This window comes from Malurus melanocephalus, unplaced genomic scaffold (genome assembly GCF_030028575.1).
Source record: "Malurus melanocephalus ecotype Western Australia unplaced genomic scaffold, MMel_1.1 scaffold_192, whole genome shotgun sequence".
In the NCBI taxonomy this organism is placed as follows: domain Eukaryota; kingdom Metazoa; phylum Chordata; class Aves; order Passeriformes; family Maluridae; genus Malurus; species Malurus melanocephalus.
The window spans coordinates 1,314,105-1,333,769 of record NW_026623424.1 but is presented as its reverse complement, the minus strand read 5'-3'; the positions used below and the strand labels follow the sequence as shown (position 1 = coordinate 1,333,769).

Below are 19,665 nucleotides of genomic sequence, written 5' to 3'. Positions count from 1 at the left end.
ACATTATTGAATTGTTTTATTATTGCATTGGTGAAACTTTGTGTAATCTGACCAGGGCACAGTCCCTTTATCTGGTTGGTTTTGGGAGGTTTCTTTAAATTCTTTTCACAAGGAGTACACATAGGTTGACCTGATGTTTTCTGGCAATATCTGTTTGGGTGCTTTTTGTATGAAATCTCTTAAAACTAGAAACTTAAGCTATGTTTACTTGTTTTTTTTAACTCAGCAAAAACTTAGGGATGCATCCATTTTTTTATTTACAGCTTTCTTTTCTTTTTKGTATTYTTAATCGAGTTTAAAAGGAGGAACTAGTAATAACATTAATAATATAATTTGAATAACTAAAGCACAAAATCTCATTTCTTCCTGTCCCATTTCTCACAGGGATTTGAATACTGTTCTTGTCTGAATATTCCTGCCCCTGGAGTATAAATCACTGCACATGACAAATAGTGACATGAACTATAGTTTTAAGGGATGCTGTCAAAGTCATTCCTGCCTGCAAATGATTTTCCCTTGAGTGGTTGAAAACAGCATGATTTTTACACAAAAATGGGCATTTTCTAAATTTTATTACCAGTAGAACATCAGCAGTGTTATGCAAATTGGTTGGACAGTGTCAAGTTTGAAAGACTTGCATTAGATTTGTAAAGGCTGGTGAGAAAGAGCACCCTGGGTTCTCCTTGCAGATGGACAAATAYAGAGGTTAAATGCAAATGGTGCTGATTGTGAAGGATAAATTCAAAAGACCTGAAATGTCTGAGTGTTATCATGTTACTGTACTCATATGAAGTAGTTTTGTGTTTCTATTTTCCTTCTTTCTCAGAGAACCAGCATGCTTTTAAAAATGCAGTCCTCTTAGTTACTCTGTCCTTGGAATACTCTTAGAAAATCAGGAGTGAGAGGCTAGTGGGGMGAAAGGAGCAGCACCCAGGGAATAGGAAGAGAAGGGATTGCAAGGGAAGGTGGGTGTGTAGGGTATATCCATGCACGTATGTYCATGCGTGCTGCCTGTTCACTTAYATAAWGTTAATAATCCTTGAGTTCCAGGGYGGAGTTTTTTCATGGSTAAGAGTAATTAATAAGCTAAGAGTAATTTTACAAATCAAACCAGATTTCAATCTTACTGGGTTTATGGCTTTTAAAGTGTGAATGKTCTAGAAGTAGGATGCTAGGTCCAAAAGCCTGCTGGTCTGTTTCCCAGTGCACTTACTGAGATCTGTCCATCCRGCTTTCTGAGTGCAGTGTCTTATTTTTCAACTCTACATTTTCTGATAATGTGCGTGTTTGGTGGACTCACCTGCCTTTGTTGAGCTCACCATCCTGTGAAAAAGGCAGCTCATTTTTGGAGCAGTGTAAGGAAGAGTGTGCTGCCCCAGGATGTGCTTCTGAGTGAAAAGCTGGCATCACATTTCTCACAATCAGTGCATTCCTTCAGGACTGACCTAACCTGCTTTTCCATTTCAGGCTCGTTTGTGTTTGCTGTGACCGTCACCGATGCAGATGCCGGCTCCAACGCCGAGCTCCATTATTCCCTCGTGGGGAAGAACTCTGAGAAATTCCACATCGATCCAGCAAGAGGGGCGATCCTGGCAGCAAAACCACTGGCGGGAGAATCCGAAGTCACCATTTCCGTTCACGTGAGGGACGGTGGCCGGTACCCCAAGACAGAYTCTACCACGGTCACCGTGAGGTTTGTGGACAAAGCCGAATTTCCTCGCGTGCAGGCGGATCAGGAGACCTTCACGTTTCCTGAAAACCAAGCAGTTGGGACGCTCGTCACCACCGTCTCCGGGTCTTCAGCCAGAGGAGGCTCCTTATCTTACTACATCGCCAGCGGTAACCTGGGCAGCACCTTCCTGGTGGACCAGGTGACGGGACAGCTTTCTGTGGGGCGGGCTTTGGATTTCGAAGCCATACAGAAATAYGTGGTGTGGATTGAGGCCAGGGACACGGGCTTTCCCCCCTTCTCCTCGTACAAGAAATTGGAAGTGTCGGTGATTGATGTCAATGATAATGCGCCGGAATTTGAGCAAGATCCCTTCATTGCAGAAATAGCAGAGAACCTGTCCCCGCGGAAAATACTGACGGTGGCTGCTGTCGACAGGGACAGCGGTCTAAATGGACAGCTAAACTATGAAATAATTAAGGGCAACACTGAAAACAGTTTCAKCATCAATCGAGCCACTGGTGAGATCAGAAGCGTCCGGCCCTTGGACAGGGAGAGACTGTCTCAGTACACACTAACCGTAAAAGCTTCGGATAAAGGCACTCCGCTGCAGAGCACGACCGTCAAAGTTATCATTAATATTTTAGATGAAAATGACAATGCTCCAAGGTTTTCCCAGATATTCAGTGCTTCTGTGCCTGAAAATGCCCCTCTGGGTTTTACAGTMACCCGGGTCACGACATCAGATGAGGACATTGGGGTGAACGCGGTCAGCAGGTACTCCATAAGGGACACGAGTCTYCCGTTCACCATAAATCCCAGCACTGGGGACATCACCATCAGCAGGCCACTGAACAGGGAGGACACYGACCGCTACAGGATCAGGGTCTCTGCGCATGACTCAGGGTGGACAGTGAGCACAGATGTCACCATATTTGTCACGGATGTCAATGACAAYGCCCCACGATTTACAAAACCGTCCTATTACCTGGAGTGTCCCGAGCTTCCTGGGATTGGGCTGAAGGTCACCCAGGTTTCAGCCACCGATCCAGATGAGGGCTCAAACGGCCAGGTCTTCTACTTCATAAAATCCCAGTCCGAGTTCTTCCGCATTAACGCGACCACRGGGGAGATTTTCAACAAGCAGTACCTGAGGTACCAAAACTCCAGCGGTTCCAGCAATGTCAACATCAACAGGCACAGCTTCATCGTGACCTCGTCAGACCGGGGCAGTCCCCCGCTGGTGAGCGAGACCACCGTCACCATTAACATCGTGGACAGCAATGACAACGCACCGCTCTTCCTCACTCCTAAATATTTCACTCCTGTTACTAAGAACGTGAGGGTTGGCACAAACTTAATTAAAGTGACTGCGGTGGATGACAAGGACTTTGGCTTGAATTCTGAAGTGGAGTATTTCATGTCTGATGAGAGCAAAACCAATAAATTCAGGCTGGACCGGAGTACAGGCTGGATTTCTGTGTCTTCTTCACTAATGGCTGATTTGAACAAAAACTTCCTGTTTAAAGTGAAAGCCAAGGACAAGGGTAATCCCCCACTCTCATCTGAGGCAGCTGTTGAAATAGTAGTGACAGAAGAAAATTACCATACACCGGAGTTTTCCCAGAGCCGAATGAGCATTACTATCCCAGAGASTCACTCTGTTGGCACGGTGGTCAGGACAGTTTCAGCACGAGACAGAGATGCTGCTATGAATGGATTAATCAGATACAATATTTCCTCAGGAAATGAAGCTGGAATCTTTGCTATTAATACAACCACCGGTGCGCTGACGCTAGCCAAACCACTGGATTTTGAGTTGCACCAAAAGCACGAGCTGGTYGTCACTGCCACAGATGGAGGATGGGTGTCCAGAACAGGCTACTGCAGTGTCACTGTCAATGTCATTGATGTCAATGACAATTCCCCAGCATTCAGCCCCGAGGAATACTTCCCCACYGTGTTAGAGAATGCCCCCAGTGGCACAACTGTTATTTGTTTAAACGCCACCGATGCAGACTCTGGGTCTAACGCTGTGATTGCGTATGCCATTCAGTCCTCAGACAGCGACCTCTTYGTCATTGACCCCAACACGGGAACCATCACCACCCAGGGATTTCTAGATTATGAAACAAAACAGAGTTACCATTTAACAGTAAAGGCTTTTAATGTTCCAGATGAGGAGAGGTGCAGCTTTGCTACTGTCAACATCCAGTTAGAAGGGACRAATGAGTATGTGCCCCGCTTTGTGTCCAAGCTTTATTATTTCGAGGTTTCAGAGGCAGCCTCCAAAGGTACTGCTGTAGGTGAAGTTTTTGCAAGTGATCGYGATATGGGAATTGATGGAGAAGTCCACTACCTCATCTTTGGCAACAGCAGAAAGAAGGGCTTCCAGATAGATGAGAAAAGTGGCCAGATCTATGTTTCAGGACCTCTTGACAGAGAAAAAGAAGAACGAATCTCTTTGAAAGTCCTCGCRAAAAATCTGGGGAGCATTCGTGGTGCAGATATAGATGAAGTAACCGTTAATATCACAATCCTGGATGCCAACGATCCTCCTGTTTTTACCTTGGGAACCTACAACGTACGAATCAGCGAGGGTGTTCCACCAGGCACCCATGTCACATTTGTCAGTGCCTTTGACTCTGATTCTGTCCCCAGCTGGAGCAGGTTTTCCTATTTCATCGGGTCCGGCAACGAGAACGGCGCCTTCTCCATCAACCCACAGACAGGACAGGTGACGGTCACTGCAGAGCTGGATCGAGAAACGCTGCCCATCTACAACCTGTCCGTGCTGGCCATCGACTCGGGAACGCCGTCTGCCACAGGAAGTGCCTCCCTGCTGGTAACTTTGGAAGATATCAACGACAACGGCCCTACCTTGTCCACCAGCCAAGGGGAAGTCCTGGAGAACAACCGTGCGGGAACTCTGGTGATGACGCTTCAGTCGTCAGATCCCGATCTGCCTCCCAACCAAGGTCCTTTCACTTATTACCTGCTCAGCACCGGCCCCGCCACCAGCTACTTCAGTCTCAGCACCTCTGGCGTCCTGACTACAACGAGGGAGATTGACAGGGAGCAAATCAGCGATTTCTACCTGTCAGTGATCACCAGAGACTCTGGCGTTCCTCAGATGTCTTCCACAGGRACTGTGCAGATCAAGGTAATAGACCAAAACGACAACCCGTCTCAGCCCAGAACGGTAGAAATCTTTGTTCATTATTATGGCAACCTCTTCCCAGGTGGAATTTTGGGCAACGTAAAGCCGCAGGATCCGGATGTGCTGGACAGCTTCCAGTGCTCCCTCACGTCRGGAGTCACCAGCCTCTTCAGCATTCCCGGGGGCACCTGCGAGCTGCACTCGCAGGCCAGGTCCACGGACGGCACGTTTGACCTGGCCGTGCTCAGCAACGACGGCTTGCACGGCGCYGTCACCAGCAGCGTGCGGGTTTTCTTCGCGGGCTTCAGCAACGCCACCATCGACAACAGCGTCCTGCTGCGCCTGAGCGCCCACAGCGTGCGCGACTTCCTGACCAACCACTACCTGCACTTCCTGCGCATCGCCAGCTCCCAGCTCACCGGGCTGGGCACGGCAGTCCAGCTCTACGGGCTCTACGAGGACAGCAACCACACCTTCCTGATGGCGGCCGTCAAGCGCGGCGGCAACCAGTACGTCAACCCCAGCGGCGTGGCCACCTTCTTCGAGAGCATCAAGGACGTCCTCTTCCGCCAGAGCGGGGTGCGCGTCGAGGCCGTGGACCACGACTGGTGCCTGCAGAGCCCCTGCCAGAATGGAGGGAGCTGCCTGAGGAGGCTGGCGGTGGGCCCGGCTCTGCAGAGCCATGAGAGCGTCCCTGTTGTCATCGTGGCCAACGAGCCACTGCGGCCCTTCGTGTGCCGCTGCCTGCCGGGCTACGACGGGAGCCTGTGCGAGACCGACATCGAYGAGTGCCTGCCCTCCCCATGCCACAACGACGGCACTTGCCACAACCTGGTGGGGGGCTTCTCCTGCAGCTGYCCCGAGGGCTTCACCGGCATGGCTTGCGAGAGGGACATCAACGAGTGCCTTTCCAACCCCTGCAAAAACGGGGCCGCCTGCCAGAACTTCCCAGGAAGCTTCAACTGCGTGTGTAAAACAGGCTACACAGGTATGCTTTTACTTCTCTATACCTTAAGGTGCAGAAAAGTAGCGAGAGTGTGGAGATGTCCCTTCTCAGCACAAGATTGTCTGAATACAAGCATCCCCAGTAGACAAAGAAGTCATGCAAAATGAGGTATTAATAGTGTGAAAACTTAGAAGACCAGGTGCCCATAATATTATTTTATTTCAGCTCTGTCCCCAGGCAAATCTCTCTTACCTGATTTGCATTAGAACAGAAAGATTTTTATGAGCGCTATTTAAATTTATTAAATGTGTAGAAACCRTTTCCAGTGCTGAAGTATGATTTTTCTGTGCGTGTTATTGTTATGCATAATGTGGGAGCATTTCAAGTCTGCTAGGAGTGTGCCAAGCAAGAAAATCAGTCTATGCCCCAAATTACTTGCAGGACAGAAAACAGATGAAGGATATGGGAAAAACCAGATTTCAGGCAAAATGGCCTACCTCTCTGTATTTTGTCCCTTTGTCATTTATTTTTCTCATTAAGAGCAGAAATGTTTGCAGGATTCCTACCCCATCTGAGCATTTTTTCTCTAATATTTATTACAAATTCAAACACAGCAAAGCAGGCTGGTCTTTGCTTCTGCTACAAGTAGGATATTTAATGAAGGTCTGAACAATTTAACCAGTGCTTATAGCCACTTTTTATAGAAATCAGAAAAAAAAATTCTAAACAGAGGAGATTAGGTAAGGCTTTCATTGCCTTTTTTAAGGTATTTCTGTATTGCAGAAGCCCCAAGTAGCACAACTGTGTCCATTGTTCAGACAGTGGTGGTGTGGAAGTTGCCTCCACCACCACCACAACTCACCTGTAACCCATGGAGGGATCAGGGAATCYATTGTTCCTTTGGGTTTTTTTCTTAAACCAGATCAGTGCAGGAGAGAATAGAGGAGAAAGTTAATTAATTTCAAAAAAAAAAAAAGGTTTGACTACTGAATTTAAATCTCAGCTGCAGCAATGAGTTCATATTCAGTGCAGTACCACTGACACTGATGAGATACATCGCATGAACCTCACAAATGTGCTCCTGAGCCTCAGGTCAGGAGCAATTCTTGTTACTTGACAAGCAGTTCTAATTAAGTTACCAATCCAGGATTTTATTTCATGTTGTATTAGCACATCAAATTATTTTGCCAGGAGCATGGCAAAATAATTCTAGGGCACYTAAGCCCTGTAACTCTTGAGGTCATTAGCACCAGAGAGTCTATGCATATGTTTGCTGTTGCAGTGAAGTAAAATCTTCATTAAGTCCAGCAGCAAACTACAGTGTGTGCCTCTAGACTGTAATTTGAAACATTTATGAAACATCCAGCTGATTTCTGCTGGTATTAAAGCTCATATTTTAATGCTCAGCCCTTATGTCAGCTAAAAATCAAACTCTGTGTGTGACAAGCTCAAAAAAAAAAAGACGAATGTTTCTGCTAAGAGAATGTGATGAGAGACTCTTAGAGTTTGAAGTGTTGGATTTCCTTCATGGCATGAATTCAATGTGGCATCTGATAGGAGCTTTCTTAAACTCCTTGTCAACACAAATAACCTTAAAATAGACTGCCACTGAGGCAGACGTTTCTATTTGGGAGTCAGATGTTGTTTAATCAGTTGGCCATTGCAGAATCAGGAGTTATTAAAGTGTCCTGAGATTAATTGATCAAGACAGAAAACAAACGGTACCGGCGTAATTAAAAGACAAAATATCTTTGGAGTTTAATATCAACAGAGCTTATTAGATAAGATCACAATTAACACGCAGAATATTTAGATATTTTATGTCTGCAAAAGCATATTTGAAATTCTGCACATTTAATATTCAATAGGTTCTGCAAACAAATGTCAGTGTACTGATTGTTTGAGAATGCTTGACATAGARGCCATTATGTCATTATTACACTGCCAACAGAAAGAGAACACAGCTGCTTGGGCTCTTGATTTGCATTCATATGTGATTAAAGAWAGCCACAGTGGATGCAAAAATAAAGCTTCAAACTGATTCTTCATGAAAATAAACCTTGAGTGTCTCAATAACAAAAAAGAGACATCCAAATTAGTGGATTTCTAGTTCAGTTGGCCATATACATAGCTTTGCTGCTTCTGTTGGAATAAAATACAGGCTCATAATTGAATTAGCATTCTTGGTAAAAAAATAATATTTACATGGTACTGCGTACAAGTAGAAATTCGTATTTTCTGAGAGAGACTCACTGTTCACTGTAAATTAGAGTACATGAGCTGTAGACCTTTGTAATGGTGTACCTGAAAACTGAGAGTCTTACTTTTCCTTGATTTATTATGTTTTGTCAGCTGCATTTCACTTCATCACACTGCGAAAGGTAATGTTCTTTTCRCTGGATAGGATTATAAAGACTGATTACCTCAGAGCAGCATCATTAGGGTTTAAGCAATCTGTTATAATTATATCTCTTAATGATGAACAGGTTTTGTTTTTAAAATAATCACTTTCTGGAGGGAATATGCTTGGTGATTTACAGTAGTTGTCTGCCCTTCCTTTGAACCCTTCATTTCCTGTTTTCCAAGATTCATTAAGATGAAGGAATGTAGGTTTGTGAAGTTGTTTCAAATGCAAGATTAGAATATTAGAACAACCACTTTAAAAGATGGACAGACACAGAGAACCACAAAAACTAAAACTCTCAAATCAGCTGAAAYCTTAACTCGAGAGCATTCAGCTGGTATCTGTTCCTGTTACATTTTTCAATTAAAAAAAAAAAAGAAGTCTGAGGAAGTTAGATTTCTGCATAAGCCCCTGCTTGTGATAGCATCAGCTGGAGGTGATGAATGATAAATGTTGAATGCTGTCTGTTATCAATTATCCAGCATTCTCCTAATTTTCATGGCCTTCAGGAAAAGATCTTTCTGATGCAGAAGTGAATACCTTGCRTCTTTCAGTATTTCATCTGAGGAGTGATCTATAAACTCAGCTAGCTGCAATTTTCATCRAGGCCAGTTTGGATGGGATTTTGARSAGCTTGGTCCAGCTGAAGGTGTCYCTGCTCATGGCAGAGGGGTTTGAAYAARATRGTTTTTAAGGACCTTTCTGACCCAAACCATTCTATGATTCTGTTAYTCTAAATAYACTTTTATTAGTTTCAAAAACTCTTCAAATAGTTAAACATGGAGAAGATGCTGTTACTGGTTAAAGTCAGTGCAGCTGAAATAAACATCCATACTCTTGCTGACTCAGCAAATGTGTCGGCTTTAATGTTAGCTGAGAAAAAGAAGAGTATTTCGTTAGATTGAGCTGCAAAAATCTGAGTAAACCTTATTAGCTACMCTTGATTTTTGTGAAAACTAAGCTACATCACTGAGCTATTTTAAGTGTGTCTGTCTCACTGTTGCTGTGTGCTCTCCTTCATAAGTCAAAGATCTCGACTACGGCCCATAAATTGAAAACAAAGAAAACAGCAAAATCTCACATAAAAAGTTAGCTCATCCTTCAGTCATGCCCATTAGAGAATAAAACATAAATAAATACCCCCAAAGCATAATTAGRTTCAGACACTGGAAAAGTTTCCTGGATTTATGGTGCATCTACAAGTTACGTATTAACCGCAGGAATCCTCCAGCGCTCCATTTCCATCCTGCTTGCAGTCACACATGGAGAGCTGCAGCTCACATGGAAGAGCTGCTTGCAAACTGGAGGTTAAACAGAAAAGTAGAGGAGGGGAGGGGAAAAAAGAGGTTTTTCTTCATTAGGTGACTCAAGTTGTAAAACTCTGAAAAAGATGGCAGGGTTCGTATAGCACAGTCCTGATTTTTTGCAGTTTTAAACACCAGCAACCTCYAAAGACTGCATATGGTGCATTCCTATCATGGGAGATGTAAAATTATAAGATAGATGTGACATATGAGAGCGGACACCCTCTGTGCAAGCTCATGTTGTACTTTTTTAACTTAAACATGTGCATATGGTGTAAGAAATAAAACGATTCATTATCAATGCAAAAAGAAKCTTTAAGGCAGTCTTAGCCCTTGCTTTGTGCATAAAACCTGCGTGAGATGGAGTTYAGGAGAAGTCTGGAAGACTGTGGCTGGTTCTGTGAGTTTTTCTAGTGAAACAGGGAGGACAAACATTACAATACTTTGAAGATTTTGCTGAGCACAAAGGCTGGCACTGCTGGTGAAAGGAAGATRAATTCCAGGAGTGGGATGTCGTGAAAGTGTTGCTAAACTCATCAAAGCCAAGCAATGAAAACCTTAGAAATGGAGAGCAATATTTCCTTAGTAGATGTTTCCATACAAAGAAAATTTTAGTTCCATGCARAGAATCCCCATGTCCGTATTTGGCATCTGTTAAAATCTTCACTTTTTCCTCTTGGTTCCCTTCCTCGCTGAAATGARTTATGTGATTTCAGTTTGTTCTCTGGGGGATAATATTTACTACATGTGACAATGTCTGCTTAGGAAAGGACTGGATCCAAGGCAGCTTGTTTTAGCTCCAGAGGACTGTGGTCTCTCCGAGTCAGGAAGGAGGTTGTAATTGATGAGGAAAAATAAGAAAAATCATATAATGTACAATAGCAGCCTGTGTTCAGCATGACCTGTTTGTACAGGGTCCAGCAAGGGCTTTCTGTGTCTCCTTTGGACTCACGAGTGTATTGCACTCAAGAGGGAGAAAAAAAGATCCATTTTTAGTCTTTCAGTTCACCATTGCCTTTCATTTCATAATCTCTTTTATAGACCCATATAACAAAATAAAATAAATAATAAAATTAATGGCGTTAAAACAATAACTCACCAGCATCTTTAATCACAGTGAGACACCTGAAAAGTGAAGTGACTTTCTCTGTGCTACACATTATGCCTGTGGAAGGGCTGGGAGGAGCCYAGCATCCTGTCTGTCCATCCCTGAGCTGGTCCCTCTCTCTCGGGTTTGGTTCATAACCTCATTATGAACCATATCAACACCAGCCTGACTTTTCCTATTGCCCCGAATGCTCTGACCTGGAAATTGCTTTTGTTCCCTACACAGGGAAAACGTGTGACTCCACTGTCAACTACTGTGAGTGCAACCCCTGTTTCAATGGTGGCTCCTGCCAAAGTGGCCTGGAGGGCTATTTCTGCCACTGTCCCTTCGGTGAGTGCCCTTCTCCYCTCCATCTCCCCTTCCCCTGTTCATATTTCTATTTCTTTTTACCTGCATAAATGATTTCTGGTTTGAAAACTATTCAAAGTTGGGAAAAACTGCATGTATTTAGAGGCTTAATTAACTTGTTCTTCTTTAAAAGAAAACTAAAAAGTGTTGTGATTGCTACAAATATTTAATTATTCCTAGTAGTAGCTCCTTTCTCTCTCACACAAAAACACAACAAGATCCAGCCAAACAATTCAGTGCCTGAAAATTAAAATGAATATTTCTAATTGGATGGATGGATGGATGGATGGATGGATGGATGGATGGATGGATGGATGGATGGATGGATGGATGGATGGATAGATAGATAGATAGATAGATAGATAGATAGATAGATAGATAGATAGATAGATAGATAGATAGATAGATAGAGACAACTGACCACAAGTAGAAAGGATGCTTGAAATATTAAAATCAAAACCATTGACTTCCTAAAGAAGAAACTCAACCACAGCTTGATCAGAGCTGAAGGACCTTCAGCACCAAGAATATGCAAAGTTCAGTCTGAAGGAGGAGKTATGATGATAACAAGGCTCTCCTGATGAATAGCAGGCACTTTTAGGAGAGCTGAAGAGTAAGAGCACTGTAAATAACATCAGTATTTTACATCAGAGAAGCATATAGTAGTGCCAAAATCRTTTCATAATTTTCAGAATTTAATTATCCCAGATTTGGTTTGTGGAATGGACCCAATAAAAACATAGAACAACATGGATATTTTAAGCTATCGTGACACAATTGCTGCAAGATTGATTCTGAATACAGATTAKTCCAGAATTATGATTGTTCATATGGAAAAATATGAAAGTAAGTGTGACAAATTAATAAAAAAATAGAAACACACAGAAAACATCTACAGTGTTTTAAGGTTGCTGAAAACCTTTTCAACCCCCTGCAGTTGTAACTAATGCTGAAAAAGTTTTTCTATTAACATATGGGATAATTTCACTATTCTCTTTTATTTTCTTGTACATTTCCTCAGGGTTTATTAATTTTCATTGTAGACATTGTCCATTGTAAATGTAACTAATATTCATAATTAAATCTCTTTTTTTTCCTCATTGTCTCTGCAGTTACAGAAAAATCAAGGGAAATTATGTGGCAGAGATCTGAAAAGAAGTATATAGATTGCACCAAAATATTAATATCAGTAACACCATGAGAAGGCACAATATTTTAATCACACAAATGCTTATTTAATAAATATAAAAAATGAACCACCCARTGAGAAACTGTTCAGACAACATGCACAGAGAGAAAAAGAAACTCCACTTGCAATCTTATTTCCATAACCAGATTAATAAAAGCCTGATGATAATTAACAGCYGTGTCTGACAGGGCTGTCAATTGGTGTTTTCCAAAGAAGCCATGGAGCTCCACAAAATGTTTTCCAGATTTATCTGCCTTTTGTAACTTGATTTTTTAGAAATACATGTACCTCAGCAGCCAGCTGTGGGAAACATCATTATTCTATCAGTTGTGAGTTTTTTTGGGGTGCCTTGAGGAGCCTGTGCCATGCCCAGAGCACATCTATGCTTTTTTTCCTGGGAGAATGCACAGGAAGGAGGAAAAAACTCTCTGTTTTTCCTTTTTTAGGTGTTTTTGGGAACCACTGTGAACTGAACAGTTACGGCTTTGAAGAGCTGTCSTACATGGAGTTCCCCAGCATGGATCCCAACAACAATTACATCTACATCAAGTTTGCCACCATCAAAAGCAACGCCCTGCTGTTGTATAACTACGACAACCAGACCGGAGAGCGGGCRGAATTCCTGGCCTTGGAAATAGCAAAGGGGAAGCTGAGGTTCTCCTACAACCTGGGCAGTGGCACCTACAAGCTCAGCACAGCCAAAACCGTGTCTGATGGGCAGTTCCACACCGTCATCGCCCGCCGCGCCGGAATGGTAAGGAACTCTAAAATGAGGGTTTAAAGCAGGTCCAGCAAATCCCTTTGGCTTCCAGGAGAACTCAGAGGAGCACAARATGAGTGACATTGCCTTTGCTAGCAGATCCTCCAACTTTGGGAAAAAGCTCCCTCAGTTTGTGCCTTATTCCAGCTGACTCAAAGCCCTGCGGTGGTTTGTTTAGTATGATGATGATAAAGTGTAATGGAAAAAATGTGTGCAAAATGCCCCGTGCTCTCAATGTGAAAAATGAGAGCCAGGAATAATTAATGACATAGATGGCTACGCACGAGACTAATTARCTGGTGTAGATTACAGGGATGATTATCAGGGAATGCTAATTAACCRCAGTAACTGCAAAAAGCCTCAAAATCATTTTTCTCAACATTTGGAAAATAAAAGTGGACAAACTTAAAATTCCAGGCATCCCTGACCTCCTTGAGCTAATTGTGAGATTTTTCCAGTCTCATCAGACTGGAAGCCTGGTATTCCTCTGTAGCATACATGGAAAGAGTTAAAAGGTGCTACATTAAGAGAATTCTTTTGAGGGGAAGGAGGAAAGTTACTTCTCTCTTTTTCCCCCAGAATGCATCTGAGGTGAGGAACCTTGCCAAAAACYGGGACAACTGATTGCCATATGCCTGGCACTCTGACCCCTCTCCTGCCTTCATTTTTTTTTCTCCAGTAAATGTTTTCTGTTCCTCTTCTCTCATTTTTTAATATTTCCAAAGTAGAACATAAACCAAATGCTCTTTGAATCCAAGCCAAGTTTTCTGACTCCACAATGTTTGAGTTAGAAATGAAATCAAATCTTTTTGCCATCCATAATCAGTGACWATTGCCCAACAGTTCCCTTTCTGAGGCAGAAATGGCCAGCATTCGTGGAATTCYGTATTCTTCCCATGTTTGAAATTAAAGTCACAGTAATATATGGTGGGGTTCCCTATTTTATTTTGTGTATTTCAAGCWAGTGATGAAGGGAATTAAAGCAATAAACTGTTCTACCCTGTGAGGCTCCTCCTGAGTCCTTTCAGAGARTCTTGAGCCTGAAACTCCATTTCAGTTCACAGTGATATCAACCTGATATCCTGATTTTTTTCTGGGTGTTGGTCTCTTCTCCYARATAACAAGYAACAGGACGAGAGGAAATGRCCTCAAGTTGCACCAGGGGAGGTTTAGATTGGATATTAGGAGAGAGCTCTTCCCCAAAAGGGTTGTCAAGCCCTGGAACAAGCTGCCCAGGGAAGTGGTAGAGTCACCATCCTCAGAGGTGTTAAAAAGAGGTGTAGATGTGGCACTTGGGGACATGGTTTAGTGGTGGCCTTGACAGCGCTGGGTTGGTGGCTGGACTCTCAGAGATCTTTTCTAACACAAAGGATTCTATGGTTCTGTGAAATCCCATCTTCAGCTGGATTTGCAAATCCAGTTTGTGTGTGTTTGTAGGATTTGTGCATCCAAATAAGRTGAAGGATAATTGTGATGTTGAGCATTGGCTTTGGTTCAACGTGCCTTGATATTGGATATCAATTTGCATCTTGCAGATTTAATAATTTACATCACAGCTTCCTAATGGTAAACCCCAAAGGTGCACCTTAATCTTGAGACACACCAGGTTCCCATTTTGGTAACTAAAATAGTATGTTACTTCTATAAATAAGATTTAAATGGCTAAGTATAGGGGCACACAGTAAAAGTTGCAACAAATAAATGAAGTACACTGAAGRAAAAAAAAAACAGAGAAAGAAAATGTTTTACTTGTCAGTGTGCCAGAKGACTGTAGAAGAAGAGAGAACATAAAAAGGGCTATTTATAGAAAATTTCAGCTATGAATGCTTAAGGCTGGAAGCAAACATTTAACACAACCTATACCTTTGTGTGGTTTGGGTTTTTTTTAATGTTTAAACCTTTTCAGTAATGTCAGCTGTTTACAAACACTCTGGGAAGAGAATCGCCTTTGTCTTACATATTTCTGCTACAGGAAAAATGTCTCCCAGGTGTCCAAAACTGCATAAAATAGGCCTCCTTCAGGATTCCAAATCTGTCATTTCCTACAGCACAGTGGGATTTTATCGGAAACTGGTAAAATCATTAAGTTGTCAGTCCTGAGCTATTGCAGAGTGACAGGATAGAAAGGCTCATAATGTGGCAAGGTAACTGTAGAGTAATGCTTAAGTAACAAGCAGGAACATTTGACTAACATTAGAAAATAAATTGTATGAACTCTGGTCCAAGTAAAATATATACTCAAATATCCAGCCSTTCAGCTGGAGCTGGAGCTTGGCTTGCAGAGCACATAGCAATGTAAGTTAGGGAGATTATGCTGATTGAGCTAAGAACAAAAAAACTCATTTCAGTTTTTGTTGTTGATGTTCTGWAGGAAAATATGTATGCATGTGGTGGCATACAGAGCAGCCAGCTTATTATTCTTTCTCTGAATTGTTTCATTTACACAGGGCTATAATCTGCTTTGGAACTGCAGACTGACATTTCTTGGGAGAAGCACTTTGTTCATTTGTATGGAAAGAAACTCAAGATAAGCTCTCATTAAAAATAGCAAATTGAACAATTTAGGCGTACTGTAGGGCACGATTTAGGGCTGAGAGCTCTGAATTTATTTGGTCAATACGGTGTGTCAGCCTGCAGTGTGCAGCACGGACAATCTGTGGGGATTTCAACAGGCTGTTGTTAGCAAACTTATTTGTAGGCAGGAGGAAAAAAAACCTCTGCAGAGTAATGATGTCCTGATAGCCAGTGCTGCTTGCTCAGCTCCCACAGAGTAAGCGAAATCAAAATATAAACCCAGGCGTTCTTCGAGGTGCTGTTTGATTTACATTTGCTGTAAAACTGTACCACACATCTAGCTGAAACATGAGGAGATGCACAACGTGGAGATTGTGTTTATTTTTCTGAARATTTGTTTTAAGGAATAACTAACCTTCAGGGTTGCTTGGTTGYTTTTTTTTTTTTTTATTTTCAGCGCATCTGTTATTAATAAATCACTGTGGGGACAATTCTTTGCTAAATAAGGAATAAAATAAAAACTCCTTTTTAAATCAACAGGAGTTATTTAATGATTTTAGTGACAGCTTTGACTTTAATAGATCACCAGTAGGAGTGCCATGAGTGCCTTCAGTGTAAGCAACTTGGATGAGCAGTCACAGAGTCACAGAATGGTTTGGGTTGAAAGGAACCTTAAAGATCAGCTGCTTCTAACCCCTCTGTCATGGACAGGTTGAGGCAACCTCATTGTCTGGGACTTGATGGCTTGGAGATAATAATAATAATAATTAACAGTAATACTGCTGTAAGTACTGGTGATGCCTGCTACTTCTCTAAACACCAGCCTGGTCCCACTCTAGGTATCCAGATATTTCTCCATTATCAAAGTGGAGATCCTTCATTACCTCAGTGTCAAAGGATTACCTTAAGCAGGTCCATTTGGTTACTTTTTGAGTTTTATTGAGTGGTTGATTATTATTTTTAACTCGTAATCTCARTGTTTCTACTCCCAGGGTTATTATTTTTAATCAGTAATCTCAGTGTTTGTACTCCCAGCTTTTGTAACATGCTTTTTGTCAAGTTCAATATGTTTAATGTCATGGTCAAGCCCCTGAAGGAACGCCCTTTGTGTGTGGAGGGAGCAGCTTTTTGTTCAGATTATCTGAACCATATAAGAGTRGGATACGGTACGAGCCAAAATAACTGCAGTTTCAAGGAGTAAAGCAAACAAATATGAGAGAAACCCTACCCAAATCTGAAAAAATGGTGTTCAACTGCTCCCTTCTAGCCAAGGCCTTGATATAATACATTTAAACCATAAATATTTAATAAATATTAATATTTAATGGGGACTAAAGCCTTGTAATACTCAGCATATTTGTGTGCATGCCTTTTGCAGGCAGCATCCCTGACAGTGGATTCCTGCTCTGARGATCAAGAGCCAGGCTACTGCACTGTTAGCAACGTTGCTGTTTCAACTGACTGGTAAATATTTCTTCATTTTGTGGGGTTAGTTTGGGATTTGGGTGGGATTTTTTTTGGAGTACAATTAAAAGTAAAATTTAAAAGAAACCTCTGTGTAAAGCCAGGGAAAGTTGGARTAATGATAAAGCTCCCAACTGTCAGTTTCTTCCATCTTTGCAGAAGAAAATTGAATTTTTTACATGTACTGCTACTTGCTAGCAGTAACTTGGAGCTGGATCACAAGGAGTTTGCTCAGAAATCCCAAGTTCTCTACACCATCTCTGTCTCCAGGCTCTGGTGGCAGTCAAGTAATGTGCTCTGCAGTGTAAATAAGATCTATTGCCTAATGATTTGGGGTCATGTGTTTAAATAAACTGCACCTCTCATTCCTCGTAAAGATATAGAAAATTAAATCACCTGATCACTGCTGTCTTTAGAAAAAAAAAAAAGTAAGGGTAATTACTTTGACATTGTTTTCATGTGTTTTCTTTACAGTGTTGAGTTCATAAACAGTGTCCAGTAAAGAAAGCAAACTTTATTTCTGTTGTTTACTGTAACTAACTCACCAACCTTTGGGTCACATCTTTGGAGATAATAACACCTTTAATCCCAACCACTTTGGCTGATTCCTTGCAATAATCACAATCATATTTTCTGCCACAGAAGGGCTCCCCTGCTAGCAGAGGTGTTACATCTTTGTAAAACAGTGAGTTATCTTCTTGCTATTGAAGTATCCGTCTACAGTCTGAAATACAATTGGGTAAAAAACCTTATTTGTTAAGATCTCAAGGACACTGCTCAGCCAACAGAAATTTTAACATGCAAACTGAGCGTGAATTTAGAGTCATACCCTCTGCAACTATTCAAGAGCTATTGATCTCTCTGTCTTCCCTTCTGAATGTGAAACCCAATTTTTCTAAGAGGAATTTTAGCCGTGGGCTGTAGCTGGTGGTTGCAGTTCCTTTGCTGTCACCACTGTCCTAATGTCTGGTACTGATGAGTTATTTTTCTCTTTTGAAGGACTCTGGATGTGCAGCCAAATCGAGTTACTGTTGGTGGCATCAGGTCCATAGAGCCCATCCTTCAGAGGAGAGGACAGGTGGAGAGCCACGATTTCGTGGGCTGCATAATGGAGTTTGCAGTCAATGGACGGCCCCTGGAGCCCAGCCAGGCTTTGGCAGCTCAAGGAATCCTAGATCAGTAMGTCTGCTATATGTGGTGTCAAATGGAGCCCCTTTGCAATAAAGGAAGCTGTCAYGAGTGCTATTCCATTCAGACCCCGACAGATATTCCATGGTAGAAAAATAATGACTGTAGAACCTGCTGTAAAATGTGAAAAATGCAGGAAGAAAGTGATTTTAGATGAAAGGTTCGCAAAAGATTATAGAGCCTTCCGAAAAGGAACATCATTACATTTCTATTGAGAATGATTATTCAAGTTGCTTTGCAGGCTGCAATTGAGTAGCCCCTGTTCTTKGGTTTCTTTATAAATTCCACCTGGGTTTGACTGTGCTCATACTGTTTGCTAACCCTCCAGTCCCTTGTATTTCCTCTTAATCCACCATGTCTGTTCTCTCACTTTGCCTCTCAAGTATCACTGAATTTCCCTCATATCCTCTGAGCGCTCTTTCAGAAATGATGAACTATCTGATTCTATTGTTTTTTTCCATCTCAGTATTTGAAGTCGCAGATGTAGTAATAATGTCAGTCTTCCACACAGATTTCCTAGCTCATGCTTCCTCTCTCAACCTCCAAGTTTGCACTGTTTGTTGTGATATGAAGGCTCTGGCAGTCTGCAGCATAAAAAGACCTAAAAGAGTTCCTTCTCTCTTGAATAACTTCATAGGAGCTTGGCTGTCTGAATTCCTTCCTCTCTTGTAAGACTGTTACAACTTGATACTGAGAGTTGGGATCTGCTTAGAAACATGTGCTGTCTGTAGAGAGTCTTAGAATCACAAGATGGTTTGGGTTGGAAAGGCCCTTAAAGATCATCCATTTCCAACTGCCATGAGCAGGGACACCTTTCACTGGACCAGATTGCTCAGAGATTCATCCAACCCGGCCATGAACATTTCCAGGGATGGGGAGGGGAGCCATTTTTGCATCTCTGAGGGGAAGAAAGGGAGTACCATTTAAACAAAGGACATTTCCCTGCACATTTGTTCTGCTTCTTTGTGTGCACGTTTTTCAGCATCTACTTTTCCAATTTCTTTCAGGTGTCCCAGACTGGAAGGCACCTGCACTACCAGCCCCTGCCAACACGGTGGCACTTGTGTCGATCAGTGGTCGTGGCAGCAGTGTCACTGCAAGGATGGACTGACAGGAAAGCACTGTGAAAAATGTATGGGCAAATATGTTTCACTGTCTTTCTCTTTAATGTACACCCAACTGTGGCTCAACCAAAGGCCACTAAGAGGTTCTTTTCAGGGCCGCGGGATAATGAATTTTATAAAATAATGGAAACAAGCAGCATGTTCCCTCTTAAGTGGTTTAAAAGTCCACAATGGACTGTTGTCCTTTCATGAGCYAAAAATGGCAACAACTTAAATGCACCTTAATGTCTTCTGGTCTGTATATCGCATTTCAGGTAATTTGCACTCATTTAACTCCTGCCTCCCAATAACATACAATCCATAACTAAAATAAAGGTATCCCATAGGAGGGGTTTGTCTGCTGTGGGGAGGTAAGAGGGTAAGCGAAAACCCCTTCATGTAAACACTGAGTTCATGTGCTTATGGCTTCTCCAAACTAAAGTCCTTTTCATCAAATTGACTGTGGATTATATGCAAGAAAATATTGTAAATGTAAATGAAAACAAGG

General features: G+C 42.2%; 1 protein-coding gene across 1 annotated transcript in view; it reads left to right on the top strand.

Annotated features, from left to right (window-relative positions):
• FAT4 (FAT atypical cadherin 4) overlaps positions 1–19,665 on the top strand; it is a gene marked incomplete at its 5' end in the record, with an annotated part of 59,452 nt that overhangs the window by 28,794 nt on the left and 10,993 nt on the right. The window contains 6 exons of the mRNA XM_057373287.1: positions 1,468–5,817; positions 10,817–10,921; positions 12,575–12,882; positions 16,781–16,866; positions 17,866–18,045; positions 19,062–19,186. Of these exons, the coding sequence (XP_057229270.1) occupies positions 1,468–5,817; positions 10,817–10,921; positions 12,575–12,882; positions 16,781–16,866; positions 17,866–18,045; positions 19,062–19,186 (5,154 nt within the window). The remainder of the gene's footprint in view (positions 1–1,467; positions 5,818–10,816; positions 10,922–12,574; positions 12,883–16,780; positions 16,867–17,865; positions 18,046–19,061; positions 19,187–19,665) is intronic.